This window comes from Uloborus diversus, chromosome 9, assembly GCF_026930045.1.
Source record: "Uloborus diversus isolate 005 chromosome 9, Udiv.v.3.1, whole genome shotgun sequence".
NCBI classification, from domain to species: domain Eukaryota; kingdom Metazoa; phylum Arthropoda; class Arachnida; order Araneae; family Uloboridae; genus Uloborus; species Uloborus diversus.
Genome location: NC_072739.1, coordinates 59,162,736 through 59,177,584, shown reverse-complemented (window position 1 = coordinate 59,177,584; position 14,849 = coordinate 59,162,736). Strand labels below are relative to the sequence as shown.

The window sequence follows — 14,849 nt, the reverse complement described above, 5'->3', positions numbered from 1 at the left end:
AAGTTTTGTCCGTTATTGGGAGGTGTCCGCTATTAGGAGGAACTATTTAATTTATCTTTTTCAAAATGGGCTGTTATTCCCTTTGTAGAACACAAGCGAAACAATTGAGAAAGGTTTACTACATTTTACGTCAAGTGTAATTAGTCTGATTTATCTTTATAAAGGTATACTGACAGCACACGCTTGTCTTAAAAAGTGTTTAATCAATTAAAGTAATCAATTAAAACAGTTTGACATCTCTTTTTTGCATTACCAACCGCTGCGATTCGGCGGAGCAACCCCCCCTCCCCCCGCACACTTTTTATGGTTAATTTATTTATTTTATCTCGAGTATCACTATTGCATGATTGACAGTTGGCAATATGGCCTTGAATATGGGCAAATCTTTTTCATGTCTAAAAATTAAACAACCCAACGAAACCAAGGTGCCATAAAGCCGACTACTACCGGCACGGGTCTGCTCAATTGCTTATCCTGAGAGCCCCAGTTAGAAAAAGTGCCCAGTTTCCTCTTTTTATCTTAACTTTTGAATAGTTACCCTTTTAATTCCAAGAAACAGTGATAAGGAAATGACGGGGGAGGGGGGTGGTGGAATATCAGTTGTGGAGGATGAAAAGCTTTGTAAGGCAAGCAGTTACTAAGATATTCTGTGAAAAAAAAAATAAAAAACCGGAAGTGCTACGATCGCAAGGGAAATTTTTTGTGAAATAACTGTCCGTTATTCGGAGTGTCCGTTATTCAGAGTGAATTACATGGAATGGCCTATATAGAGGGACTGGGACTTGCAAAAATGTCCGTTAATTAGAGGTGTCCGTTATTCGGGAGTGTCCGTTAAGGGAGGTTTCACTGTACCTGATCAATATTCTCAAAAATAGCTAAAATCGCAAATTTTTTCAAACATATTTTTAAAATACTTTAAGCTGATTTCTAGGAATAAAATATTCCTCACTCATCTAAAAAAATTAAATGTGTAAAAAAAAAATTGCAGCAACTTTTAAACAAAGCAGCTAATACACTTTTTTCCATTAAAAATATTTAACAGCCTTCAAAACGAAAAAATAATAATTAAAATTAATAAGCTCATTAAAATAAATACATATTGTCAAAAAAAAAAAAAAACGTTTCTTTTTCCCCTGTTGCCATGCTCTTACCAAAATAAATAAAAACAATAAAATGTCAACTTAAAGAAATAATTTTCATTGTCAAAAAAAAAAAAAAAAAAATCGTCTGCGCATATCCTTATGTAGAAACATAAATGACTTCGAGTTTCTTCGCCGAAAACTGAATACCTAAATTAAAACTTTAGCGTAAAAATAACAAGAAGTTCTGTCTAGAACTAGATGAGCCTACTTTCCCTTATACCCATACTACTTTCTAGTACCTGATCAATATTCTCAAAAATAGCTAAAATCGCAAATTTTTTCAAACATATTTTAAAAATACTTTAAGCTGATTTCTAGGAATAAAATATATTCCTCACTCATCTAAAAAAATTAAATGCTTAAAAAAAAAAATAGCAGCAACTTTTAAACAAAGCAGCTAATACACTTTTTTATATTAAAAAAATCTTTAACAGCTTTCAAAACGAAAAAATAATATTTAAAATTAATAAGCTCATTAAAATAAATACATCATATCAAAAAAAAAAAAATTGTTTCTTTTTCCCCTGTTGCCAAAAACAATTTTTTTAATGAATTAATGCACTTACCAAAATAAATAAGAACAATAAAATTTCAACTTAAAGAAATAATTTTCATTGTCAAAAAAAAAAAAAAAAAATCGTCTGCGCATATCTTTACGTAGAAACATAAATGACTGCGAGTTTATTCGCCGAAAACTGAATACCTAAATTAAAACTTTAGTGTAAAAATAAAAACAAGTCAGATCAACAATAATTATTTCACAGTCAAAATCATAGCTGTGGAGTCGGAGTCAATCTCATTTTGGGGTAAAGGAGTCAGAGTCGAATATCTAAGAATCGGAGTCAGTCATTTGTCCTCCGTGTATAAATTTTTGCCAAAGCTACGAATTTAGAGTCAAGTCGGGGAGTCGGAGTCCAATTAATTGTCGGGCATAGGAGTCGGGTCAAGTGCCCCTAAATTCTCGGAGTCGAAGTCTGGAGTTTGGCGTCAAGAGCTATTTCCAACAAAATTTGTTTGAAAAAAAATCCGCCTTCAAGTACGGAATCTACATTGACTTTCAGTTTCCCCGTAGGCGCTAACGTTAAGGGATTTGAACAGTTCAAAATTGAACGGAAAATTGTTCAAATCAAAAAGATATTTTATATACAAGTTTTTCATCAAAAGCTTTTTCCTACAAAGTTTGTTTGAAGCAAATTCGCCTCACAGTTCGGAATTGCCTTGAATTCCCCTGTAGGCGCTAATGTTAAGTTTTTTTGAACTGTTCAAAATTGAACAAAAAATAGTCCAAATCAAAAAGTGAAATATGGGAATGAGGTGTCCTCGCCGAGATCTTTCGAACAAAAAAAAGTTTGTTTGAATCGGACTATTCATTAAAAAGTTATTAGGGGGGGGACAGACAGACGACAGACATTTTCCCCCATCTCAATACCCTACTTTCCAATTTTTAATTTTTCAATATTTATTTAATTATTTTATTTATTTTTGACTTTTTTTGTTTTTTGCGATATTTTTAAGATGCATTAAGCCTTCTTTCATGCTTTTTTCTTCTTTTTCTGACTTTTACTGGGAAAGTAGGCTAATAAAAATTAAATTAAAAAGGTAATTTATCTGAACTGTACTCAGATTTGACTCATTCCCAGTCACTTTATCTTTTTAAGCTTTTATCCAGTTGTGTCGTAATCTGTCACATTTAAGAAAAAAAAATTAAAAAAAAAAAAAAAAAAGACCAAAAAATTTTACCTTTGGATTCACCAGCTTTAGAATGGCAAACATGGGTGAATTAAATGAGACATTTAATTAACAAAAAATTGAAAATTATTTTCAAGGAGTATTTAAGGTCTTTTCAAGGAGAAAATGAGCTTTTTTAAGGATAAGTTAGGATTATTTACAAGCATAATTCTTTTTGCAATAGTAAAATAATAATGCTGCTTTAGTTTCAGTTCACTTTAATGTTTTATCATTAAACAAATCCTTTTACACGGCATTATAAAAGCTTCAAAACCAATCCTTGACAGTGCTCAATATGGTTCATACACACTATCACTGACCTAAAATAACAATTAAAGTGTACTATTAAAAAAATGAACACTAATGTAGTAAAAATACCTCAAAAGTAATTTCCAAGTTCAGTTTAAAATTTTGCTCTAATGGTGCTATCAGGAAACATATGAAATATTTCCCCAATGTTTGCTTGCTTTATACAAGCTATGATTTTTCAGTCTTTAACGCCTGCAAAAAGTTTGGCACCTATTGCATTGTTTTTAATATGCGGATTTAAGGTAGCATACGTCAAAATAGCTTCCAACTTTTTAAAAAATTCAAAAGGACTAAATCCTCAAATGCTGCATGCAAGTTTTAGCAAAGCACAAGCAGGACATTGACAAGTTTTCAAAAACAATAATTTTCTTAAATGAGTTATTAATAGTAAAGATTCAGAAAGAGGTAGTCTTAAATAAATCAATTCCTTAAAAGCACTAAATTCAACGCAAATAATTCAAAAAATAAAATAAAAAAAAAAAAAGTTTCCAAAAAAATTCAGGTTTCTTTTTTTTAATTGCATTTTTGAAAATACTAACAAAATCAAATTATAAATTTATCATTTTAATAAATTCAAGGGCTGAAGAGAAATTTTAATGTTTTTTTACAAGCACTTGAAAATAAAATGTTTCATTTCAAAGTTTTGAAGGCTTTTTAAGTGTATGAACCATGATACCTCGTTATGGGAAACTTGTGCATTTATTTATTATTTTTTTTAATAACCAAATAATAGGATTCAGTGTAACTCATAATTATTAGTAACATCTGCTTTATATTGAAAAACAGGTCAACTATGTTTATTGAAAAAACACCTATGGAAATTTAAGTTTGAACAGTGATTCATACAGGCCCGGAACTGCGTACTCGCAGACCAGCAGTGCGGGGGGAAGCAGGGGGGCATGTCCTTAAGGCAACCACTGGCCTAAGAAAATGAAGAAGAAAAAAGAAAAAAAAAACTAGCACTAATACTTAATAACGTTACAAATATGCACTGTTGCTCTCTGGGGAGGGGGGATACAGATTTCATTGATGGGGGGGGGGAGGGGGGGGCATGTCCTTAAGGCAACCACTGGTCTAAGAAAATGAAGAAGAAAAAAGAAAAAAAAAACTAGCACTAATACTTAATAACGTTACAAATATGCACTGTTGCTCTCTGGGGAGGGGGGATACAGATTTCATTGATGGGGGGGGGGGGCGAAATTTATAACTTAGGGCACAGATTCATATGTTTTCAGTTGCTGTTTTCCAGTTCTGTTCTTTGGATACTTGCAATGTTGCAAGGCTGTGCCAATACAGTTGATACCTTGAGTATTCTGTTTATGATGGTGAAAGTTACTTTTGCAAAAAGAACCCTGGAACTTATTTTTAGCTTGGAGTTTTCAATTGGATATTGCAGCTGACTAAAGGTTATTTTATTAAAGTTATGCTCTCACTTTTAAAAAATAGCTCATTGTATCATTCTATAGTAAGTTAAGTCATTAGATTCATTACTAAATATTTTACAAGGAAATAAATAAGAAAATTTTATTCTTGACCATAACTATATTCAAGGGGTGAGTTTTCAGGGTTCAAATCCCTCCAAAGTTTTTAAAAACTATTACAAAAAATGCTTTTTATACTATTTTTCTGAAAATAATATTTTTCAAACTTATTTATTACTTCTTATTTTTCAAAAAAAAAAGAATTATTATTGAAGTTTCCTAAAAACTCAGCGTCTTACCTGCAGCTTTTTTTTCTCTCAAAATGTTATTGTAGGTATTTGAAACATAATTTGTAACAAAACAGTACAACATATACCTTAAGACTTTGAACACATGATGCTAATAAAAGCATCGACATTCCTCACATTTGAAAGTACCAAACTATATGTTTAATATATTTTTATAAGTGTCAAAATATATGAATTTATGAAGTATTACTTTGAATGTGCGTATGTGAGCACACATTTTTTTTTTTTGAATTGTTAAAAAGACATCCAATATTCAACAGGTGCAGTGACGAATGTGGAACTCAAGCAAAGGGGGGGGGGGGGTTAACCTCGGTCCAAGTGGGGAGTCACTGCTTTAGAGGGTCTTTTTCGTCGTTGTTACAGGTACTCTCAATGTTGCGGGGGAGGGGGGGGGGGGGGGGAGAAGCATCGCTCTTGGAGGGACTGACTGTTTAAACAATATGAAAGTTAGTCAATGTTTGGTTAAGTTTACGAAATAGGAAGTTTTGGAGGGTCTCTATGAAAATATTTTAACAACTAAGTCTTCAAAAGGCTGTCCTTGGTGATGTTTTGTTTGGGAAATAGAAAAAGTTTACGGGCTGTCTCTGGAAGTTTTTTGACTCTCAAGTTTGAAAAAAACTCAACTATACCTCTTTTTCGTCAACGTTAACGGATCTCCTAACACCACAAAAGTGATGTCAAGTCTTTATTCCGGAATTTTTTGAAAACGAGGTCGCAAAGACGTGACTTACGGTTTAGGTTTGGGAAAGATAGAGGAAATAGGACCACTGCCTCCTCTCGACTCTATGGGCCTCCTTCTCTCCCGAAATCTCTTTCAAGAAGTCATTTTTAGGTTGTATGTGAAAAAAAAAAGGTTTGGGGATCCTCCTAAGGAATTTTTAAAACGAAATTTAAATCCATCTGTGCTGATATAAATGGGAGGTGCTCGGCAGAACCCTCCAGAAATTTAGCAAAGTTGAAGTCTTAGAAGCGCAATTTTTGGCTGCGTTTAAAGACATAAAGTGGGTAGAGAAGAATTTATGTATCTTCTTCGGCTAATTTTGGAAATTGAAATTTCAAAGACACAATATACCCCACCCCATCTTCTAGCATCATCCAAAGAGCCTGAAGTGCATTTTAAATACTTCGATTTCGTAAAAGTTCTGAAGAAGATCTCCAACCACTCACTCTTTTCCTAATATTACCATAAAAGATAGAATCTGTCTTCTGAAATTTTTTGATATTGAAGCTCTGAAAACACAATTCATATTTTGATGGAATGGGTTGTCTCCAAAGGAAATGTTTCAAGCTTGCAGGCCTAAAAATGAATCTTTTTTTAGTCACGTTAAAGGAACAGAGAGTGTTTGAGAGCTTTCCCAATAAAGTTTCCACATATGACGATACATAAAGCTAGAACAGGACTATTAAGCTTTTTATATGGTATTGTTAAGGGAAGGAGATTCGGGAGCCCTTCTCCGTCCTAAAAACATATTTTAAAGCTCACTTAGGCAACAATAAATATAAATAGGAGAAGTTTCACACCAGAAGTAGTTTGAAATTGAAACGCCAAAATAAAATTTCACTCTATGTTTGTCCAAAAAAGGGTTGAAGATTATGTAAATTGGGGGTAAAAAATTCTCCAGAAATATTCGAAAATAGTGTACTAAAAATTTAATTTTAAGTAATCTTTGATGACATGAGGGGAATCAGGGGCTCACCCAACAAAATTTTACGAAATTAGAGGCGTAAAAAAAGTTTTAGGCTCTCTTTGTAAAAGTATTGCAGTATTTTAAATCTGAAAATTCAATTTCCTCCAGTGCAAGTTTCGACTCATAGGGGAAGGGGGGGCTAAAGCCTTGTTTGCCTGAGAACAAAGTAAAAAAATATGACTGTTAATTTGAAACTAATAACTTCAGATTAAAGAACCTTGACAGTATCAGGAATGCTATTGCAAATCACCCTGTAATCTGTTGTAAGTTTTGACCGAATGGAAGAAAGAGCTACAGTTCCTTTACCCCCTCCCTTCCACCATTAATATACCACAGTGTATATATTTTTTAAAATATAATGCATACTTAAATTTGCAAAAGCATTGAAGTATTTGAAATCTTTGAAATTTCAATTTTGTTTAGAGTTATTTCTGACCTCATGGAGGGAGGGGGGGAGGTATAGCCACTTTAACCAGGGAACTAAATTAAATGTATATGGCAAGTTTAATTTGAAAGTAATAACTTGCAGATTTCAAAAAAAAAAAAAAAAAAAAAAAAACAAAAAAAAAAAAAAAAAAAAACGATTGCAGAACAAAACTATTTCTTCCAAGATCACAATTTAATCTGTTTTAAGTTTTAACCAAATGGGAGGGACTACTGTCGTCGAGCCCCCTCCCCCCTCTTCTAGTAATATGCCACTATGTATAGTAATTATACTTAAATGTAACGCATACTTAAATTCACAAATGTATTGCAGTATTAAAAATCTCTAAAATTTTGATTCTATCTAGTGTAAGTTATGATGTCAGGGGGGGGGGCTATAGCCCCCTTAACCCCCTGTATCCGCCACTGAACACATGTGAAGTTATGTAGCGTAATCATAAGATTTTTCCCCCCTTCATTTTACAGATACATCATCTTTTTCATTTTCTCATGTTAATGCCCCTAAAGCAGCGCCCCCTCAGCCCTCATTTAAGCTATTGTAGCGAAAATCAGTAGAATGCACGAATGAAATCAAATATGATTGATCATAAAGATTGCAAGAGAAATTTCTCCTTCCCAAAACAAATGCATGGTGTGTTTCACCATCAAAGATTTGCAAAATTTTCTGCCTGTTTCCAAGGCACTTAAAAATATAAAGATCAAAATGTAGGGGCAGGGCCAGGGGCGGTAAATAGGGGGGTCAAGAGGGGGCGGTTGCACCCCCAAAATTTTTCACTGAGAATAATAAAAAAATGGATAAATTCAATTTAGATAACTTAGAAAATCATTTGCCTGCATTTTTAGAACAGAAAAAAACTGATAGAGAATAATGGTTTGCCTTAACTAAAGTAATCTCTTCATACGGATTAAATATTTCAAAATTGTGTAATCTATGTTATGATGGTGCATCTTGTATGAAATGCCCGTACTGTGTTGAGACTGCGCCATTTTTACACTTAAACTCCGTGTCATTTTACATAAATTTAATACTCATATTATAATTTAATGTTTAGATAGTAAGTATTTTAATTCCCTGTACTAGAAACACATTTTAGCAACTTGATATATTATAATATGCTTTCATAGAAACGTTTTGTAAAGATATGCTATTTTTGAAAAACATCCCACATCAAAAATAGCTTCATATCAACAAATATATCTTGAAGCTCTTTAAAAATTTCAATCTCAATTATTCGATTGACAATTGAAACTCTTAGTAATTTTCGCACTAATGCATACTTGAACCAAGTGTGGAACTTTGTGACAGAGCTTTCTATAACAATTTTTACTGAATGCCAATGCAGAAGAGGTGACACAACTCACATGAAGTTGCAGTCAAAATATTAAATTAATATTTTGAATAAAACAATCAATTCAGTTTCTCAAGAAATTGAAGCAGGATTTGATGAGATACATTTATCTTTGGTCTTAAGTTCAATATTATGTAAGTTGGTTATAGAAAACGAGAAAGAAAATATTACACTTATACACTAGCGCAGCCATAAATTCCTTCTGGAAGGGGTTTTTGATCAAAAATACCTTCTGGAGGGGGGATTTGGTGAAAAATACCTTCTGAAGGGGATTTTCTGATGAAAATTACCTTCTGAAGGGGAGTTTTTGATGAAAATTACCTTCTGAAGGGGAGTTTTTGATGAAAAATACCTTCTGAAGGGGATTTTTTTGATCAAAACAGCCCTTTCATATGCATAAACTACTGCATTAGAATTTGCGTTTATGTTAAAACCAATGGCTCTGGGGGGGGGGGTGTTTTCACGCCCCCCACTTTCTCTGTGCCACAGCACCAATGAGAAAAATTTATAGCATGAGGGAAGAGGAATTGTTTTGTGAATTACGACTATACTTTTTAATGAAGCAAAACAAACACCAGCCCAATTTAAAAAGCTTTCTTGGTTATTTTAAAGAGAGAAATCTGAAGGAAGTGCGGAAGTGTGTTTTTTAACATAACTTTCTTGCTTCCATTGTTTTTTGTCTGTTTCAATCTGGTCAGTCATTTTAAAGATGACTTTTGTGTCTCAGGTGGTTAGAGAATTACTTTCGAAGCGCAATGTGGCAAGCAAGACCTTCATCTTTAGCTATAGTGGAAATGAGGCAAAACACTGGATATTCATTAAGTATAGTTACAAAATTTTCTGTTGTTCCTGACCCCAAGAATAGCAGACTAAAACTTTACTAAAAAATAAAAACTAGTACCGATATATTTTTGAGATAACTTGTTACAAAATAAATTTAAAGCTTTGGTCGCAAAAATTTTGATTGTTCTTAACAAACTTAATTATTCTTAACATTAAAACCATTTTATTATTTCTTCCTGTTTACCAATATTTATTTTATACCGTACTGAGGAATTTCATGTTCAAGAAACTCGACCCCCCAAACGAAATGCTGAAATGCCGCCCCTGGGCAGGGCCAACTAGGTTAATTGCTCCAAACTTAAGCCAATGGTCTATATTCAACTCAAAGTATTTGACCATCAAAAGTGCTTGGAAGATTGATAAATTTTCGCTTTATTTTGAAAAATCTAGACTGTCAATATTTTGTACTATAGCTTGACTCGTCACCAACAGGGAGGCCCAATCGAATGTACAATGGGATTCCATCATCTATACGTTTTGATCCATGGATTCATCACTTTCAAGCTCAATTTCTATGAATATAAAGTATGCATGAGAATCAAAATTTCTTGGTCAAACACTTAGTTTCTACTAATAAAATCAAAGTAAATGACTGAGACTAAACAAAACACAAAGCTCCAATAAATTAAATATTAATAGGATATGCCTAGCAATGCAACAGCTAGCAATATCGCAATTCATTTCCATCGACAAAAGTGAAGCAAAAAATAAACAATTATTGATGATATCAAATTGTTATAATTTAGTAAAAGTTAACACAAACAAAACAACCACACAATAAAACAAATAACTGTCCAAAAGAACAGAAACTAAATGAATATTAATAGGATCTAAGTGAAATAAATTAGTAAAGCTCAAAGGTATAACGACAATGAAATGAAAACAGAAAAAAAACCCTCTTTACATAATGCAGTGGCGTGCCTAGCAATGGGGACACCCGGGACGGCAATTTGTAGTGTCACCCCCACCCCCACCCCTACAGAAGCAAAAGGGAAAAAAAATATGTAAACATAAAAACATGAAATTGATGCAAGTTTCAGAATCAAAAGCTACATTTGTGTTGTAACGAAATTTAAAGTGGGCTAATGTAAAAGAAACAAATAAAAGTGGGAGGTCCGGGGGTCTTCCCCCCCCAGATAAAATTTTCAAATTTGTAGTCTTAAAAATGCAATTTAGCTTCATATTTTTCAAAAACTTGCAATTTCACTTAGGGTGTCACACCCCAGACTGGTGACATCTGAGGCGGACCCCCCCCCCTCAGTGCCGTGACTGCATAATGTTAATTGACAATATTAATTTGACCAAAAACAATAAATTAACAATATGATAATAACTAAGATTTATAATCAATTACATCTTTGTCCTTTTTTTTTAAATTTTTCAACTTTTACTCTTTATTTTTTAAATCTCTTTATAGAAGATAAATGACACAGGTCAGGCCAATAGATATTACAGTCTGGCATTTGATAGGTCTATTATTCAAAAATAAAAAGATCTTTAAAACTTAAACAGGACTAGAAAGAAACTATTGTGCTGAATTTTAAGAGTTTATTTACCTCTTCCCAAGTCCAGAATTTCATGTTCGTCATACCGTAGGTTCTTTGGTATTCCTCTAAAGGTGCTTCAACAAGTATGACATCAAACTTACAATGTAATTCTCGAAAGTCAAAAGCTTCAAGGTCACATTTTAAGTACCTAAGATAACAACAAAAATATAAGCATGTTTTTGCCTAATTATGTGAGCTGAAATAATGTATGAAATTAATTATTACTTAGGAAAATATTTATAATTATCGAAAATAAATTAAGACAAGGAAATGTTTTGCAGAAAAGCAAGTCTAAAGTAGACAATTTTTGAATTATTCATTTTGAGTAATTTAACAAAAGCATTAACACTTTATGCTGAGAACATAGAAAAAACCAAGTAACAGCAAAAGTTGTCATATAAGCAGACCTTTGTTGAATTAAATTCGAAATGTTTTAATAAATATATTTAAGCTTCTGGCCAACCACTATATCTCCCTCCCACTCAAAGAGCTCAAAAACCCTCTCAAACAGAACCTCATCTTTAAATTTTAAGGAATGCTATGACCCCCCTTCCCTTTATAATTCCAATTACAAATTTCATGTTTCTTTTTCATATCGTTACTTCATTGTTATAAAGCTTTGAACAAATAGAAGAATTTAATTTAGAAAGAGAGAAAAATAAGTAACTATCAGTTTTTGGTAAAATTTGCTGAACATCAATAAACACACCAAAATATTTTGGAAAATCAGTCTTGAAAGCAAACATAAGTGAGGATAGCAAAATATTTTACCTAAAACAAACAAATTACAACTGCAGTGAGTTATTTCCACGTGATTATCTCTATTAAATGAACGACATCTTGCAGTATTTTTCCCCACCATACAGCTAAAACAACTAAATACAAATAACTGAATATATTATCTGAAAGAACCCACCAGAGTGTGCTATCAAATGAACTTTTTTTCTTTGATCTCAACAACATAGAATGCTTCTTTCTCAGTTTAAATCCTAACTTAAAAGAAAAATAAAAAAATCATAAAATAAATAAATAATAATAAACCAAAAGTGATTTTTTTTTCTTCTAGATTCAGTGGTAATGGGAAATATTGAAATATGAAAAAAAAAAAAAAAAAAAGGTTAGTCACGAAATTATCAGGATTTGTGCAGGTGATTGATGTGACGTACGGATGTGGACATCAAATCCTTGTCACCAATATGTGGACATCAGAGTGAGCGATGTGTCCATGGCGGGGTTTGATCCACACACTTTTATGGTGGTAACCCAGTACTTTACCTCTAAGCCAAAAGGATCTCAAGACTCGGGGGCAAATTTGGGTTATGTGATCTCTGAATGTACCTCACAATTGACTCATTTTGATAATAACAATGAAATATTGTCCCTTTATTTTTATAAAAAATATATGTCATAAATTCTATATTTCAAACAATAATGATAAATACAATACTGTTGAATAAAAAAAAAAAACAGGGTCAATGAGAGGGTATCTCAGCCAAGTCAGCAACCAAGGGCCCACCACTCAGGGAGGCCCATGTAGTAATAGAAGCAAGTTTTAAGGCGGAAAGGGTCCAGGCTACCAAACTGACAAGGGCCTTGGCTCTAAGCATCAGAAAGCAAGTTTTTGAGCCTGAAAATAACTTTTCTAATGAAAATTCAATGTGAATAAAAAAATTTAAACGGCTTTTGTTGGTTAGCTTGAAAAATTCGTACATAACTGAATAAATACAAAATTTTACTTGTCAATTTTCATGTTAATATAGCATAAACTTACATGGGTGGTGTAGCAGTTTTAGCTATGAGATCGTCTTTTAACCTAATAAGCTCTTTTAATTTCGGATATTCTTCAAAACGATCAGCAAGTCCTAATTAAATGCAAAATAAATTTTAGGTACACTAAAGAGAATAATGATTTTTTTTTATTAATAATGATAAAATTTTAAAACTTAGAAACAAAAATAAGACACATATTCTTTTTAAGCTTCATTTTTACATATTCAAATTATTCATAAAAATATGAGAAAAAGTATTTTTTAAATATTGATAAGAGTGAGGGGAAAAAGTGGTTTTCATAATTGTAATCAAGATAATCTAAGAAATAAAATTATAAGAAAGCAAGGCGTGGTATTTGTTTGAATTAGTTCACAAATAAATAAAGTTATGTTCCAAGCTTTGATGAATAATGTATGAGGCAGTGAGAAGCAAACGGATGTAACGCCAAAATTTAAAATTTGGAGATAACCAGTACACATGGTAGGTGAATCTCTACTCTGTTTTAGGACAAGAGGCAGTACTTGTAGCCCAGTACGTGCTGTTGTACAGTATGATTTTGAGAAAAAGTTCAATGAAAGCCTACCAAGGACTGCAACTTTAAAACACATTTTACTCAGAACTTGAAAATGTCCACTTACATCCCTTTTCTTCTCACTGTCTTATATGAAGTAATCAATATTTTAAATGCATAAGGTAAAATTAAAAGCATCTTCATTCAACCAGGGAACAATATGATAATTTGCCAAGTTTCTAAAACCAACTTACCAACATCTCTAATAAAATTTTGTGGTCGTTGCCCAGTATCTACAAAATGCTGACAGTAATCATTATGAGGATTTGCACTTTGTGTTCCCTAGGAAAAAATTACAAGAAATGTTACCAATAGGGTTGTTTCCTTCAGTCAAAAGTAGTACTTTTTGTCACTGAAATTGATAGAATAAGCAAAACAAATAGTATGAACCCGGAAAATACTTTCATTTTCCCAACAGTTATTTTTTAATTAATTTTTTAAAATGTCCGATTCTTCAAACAAGGCGTGGTCTTTATGAAGTCACAAATCATTCACAATGGCACATCTTTCTACCGTGTTTCCACATTATGGTAATCAAGGAGCGAATTACAATTGCACTCTACACTTGCTATCAACCATATTGTTGCCAATACACGAGAGTAAAGATGCGAATTAAATATTTTGGACCGTGAATGGCAACACTGAATGGCGTTCCACCATTTGTGATGTCATCAGCAGAAGCGTTAAACGATAAAAGAGCACTGATTTAAGTATTTTTTTAAAAATATTAAACTTCAAGAAATTATTTAAAAAACGGTCAGATTCTAAGTTTTTAAGTATGCTCTTTCAAAAAAAAAAAAAAATACTTTTAAAATTTTGGAAATGACCCCCCATTGTTAAAAAGAAACTCAAATATTTAAAGAGGGAAAGACATTTTTTGATTTTACTGGGCAAAAATATTGATTGTACAGTTCTCCCTTCTAAAAGTACATTTTTAGAATTACAGAATAAAAACTATAATGTAGCAAAAGTGAAGCAAAAGACTTAATAAGATAATTTATAACTAAAAAGTATATAAACAGCTAAGCCTTATTAAAAAATTCCATACTTTTGCCAAAATTGAACATAATGTACCAAAGTTGAACTAATTACTTTGAACATTTTCAATACTTAAAAAGTGTTTGAAAAGTTCATTGTTTTTCTGGTTAAAAACAAGGTATGTACCTAAATTTTGAGATTCTGAATTTTTAATCTAAAACTCGGGGGTTCTCAAACTGGGTGCCGTAGGAGGAGAAGAAAGGTGGCACGATGTGTCCATCGCATCAATAGGGGAGAATGTTGTACCTTTGGACACTGCTAATTTCTAGGAATCTACTTTAAGCAGCCTTGTTTTTGTAATCTCTACTAGTAACCTTCACCACTAAATGGTGCCATGGTAAAAATTAGCATCAAATGAGTAAAATTGATGATTTTGTGAGAGAAAGAAAACTTTATGACTCAAAAGAAAATATTTTCTTCATTTTAAATTCATTTTCTGTCTTTGCATTTGTAAATTTAATCAACTGAATTTTATTTTGTTATAAAAGAGTAGTACTTTAAATATTTTGCTTATGAGAAAACAATGATAAAGCATCCTGACAGCCAAACATTTTGTACCTCAGGACAAGCTCCAAGGTACAACATATGCATGGTTCTTAATAATTAAGATATGTTTAGGAACATGGAACAATGTTCTAATCTTATGTAGTCTTTCAAGCACATTTAATTTTAGGTAATAATTCATTATTCA

At 32.2% G+C, this 14,849-nt stretch overlaps 1 protein-coding gene across 1 annotated transcript in view; it reads right to left on the bottom strand.

The window, feature by feature from the left end:
• LOC129229616 (N6-adenosine-methyltransferase non-catalytic subunit-like) overlaps nucleotides 1–14,849 on the bottom strand; it is a 35,905-nt gene that overhangs the window by 9,381 nt on the left and 11,675 nt on the right. The window contains exons 5-7 of the mRNA XM_054863962.1: nucleotides 13,315–13,402; nucleotides 12,551–12,641; nucleotides 10,789–10,927 (exon numbers count right to left, since the gene is read on the bottom strand). Coding sequence (XP_054719937.1) covers nucleotides 10,789–10,927; nucleotides 12,551–12,641; nucleotides 13,315–13,402 — 318 coding nt within the window. The remainder of the gene's footprint in view (nucleotides 1–10,788; nucleotides 10,928–12,550; nucleotides 12,642–13,314; nucleotides 13,403–14,849) is intronic.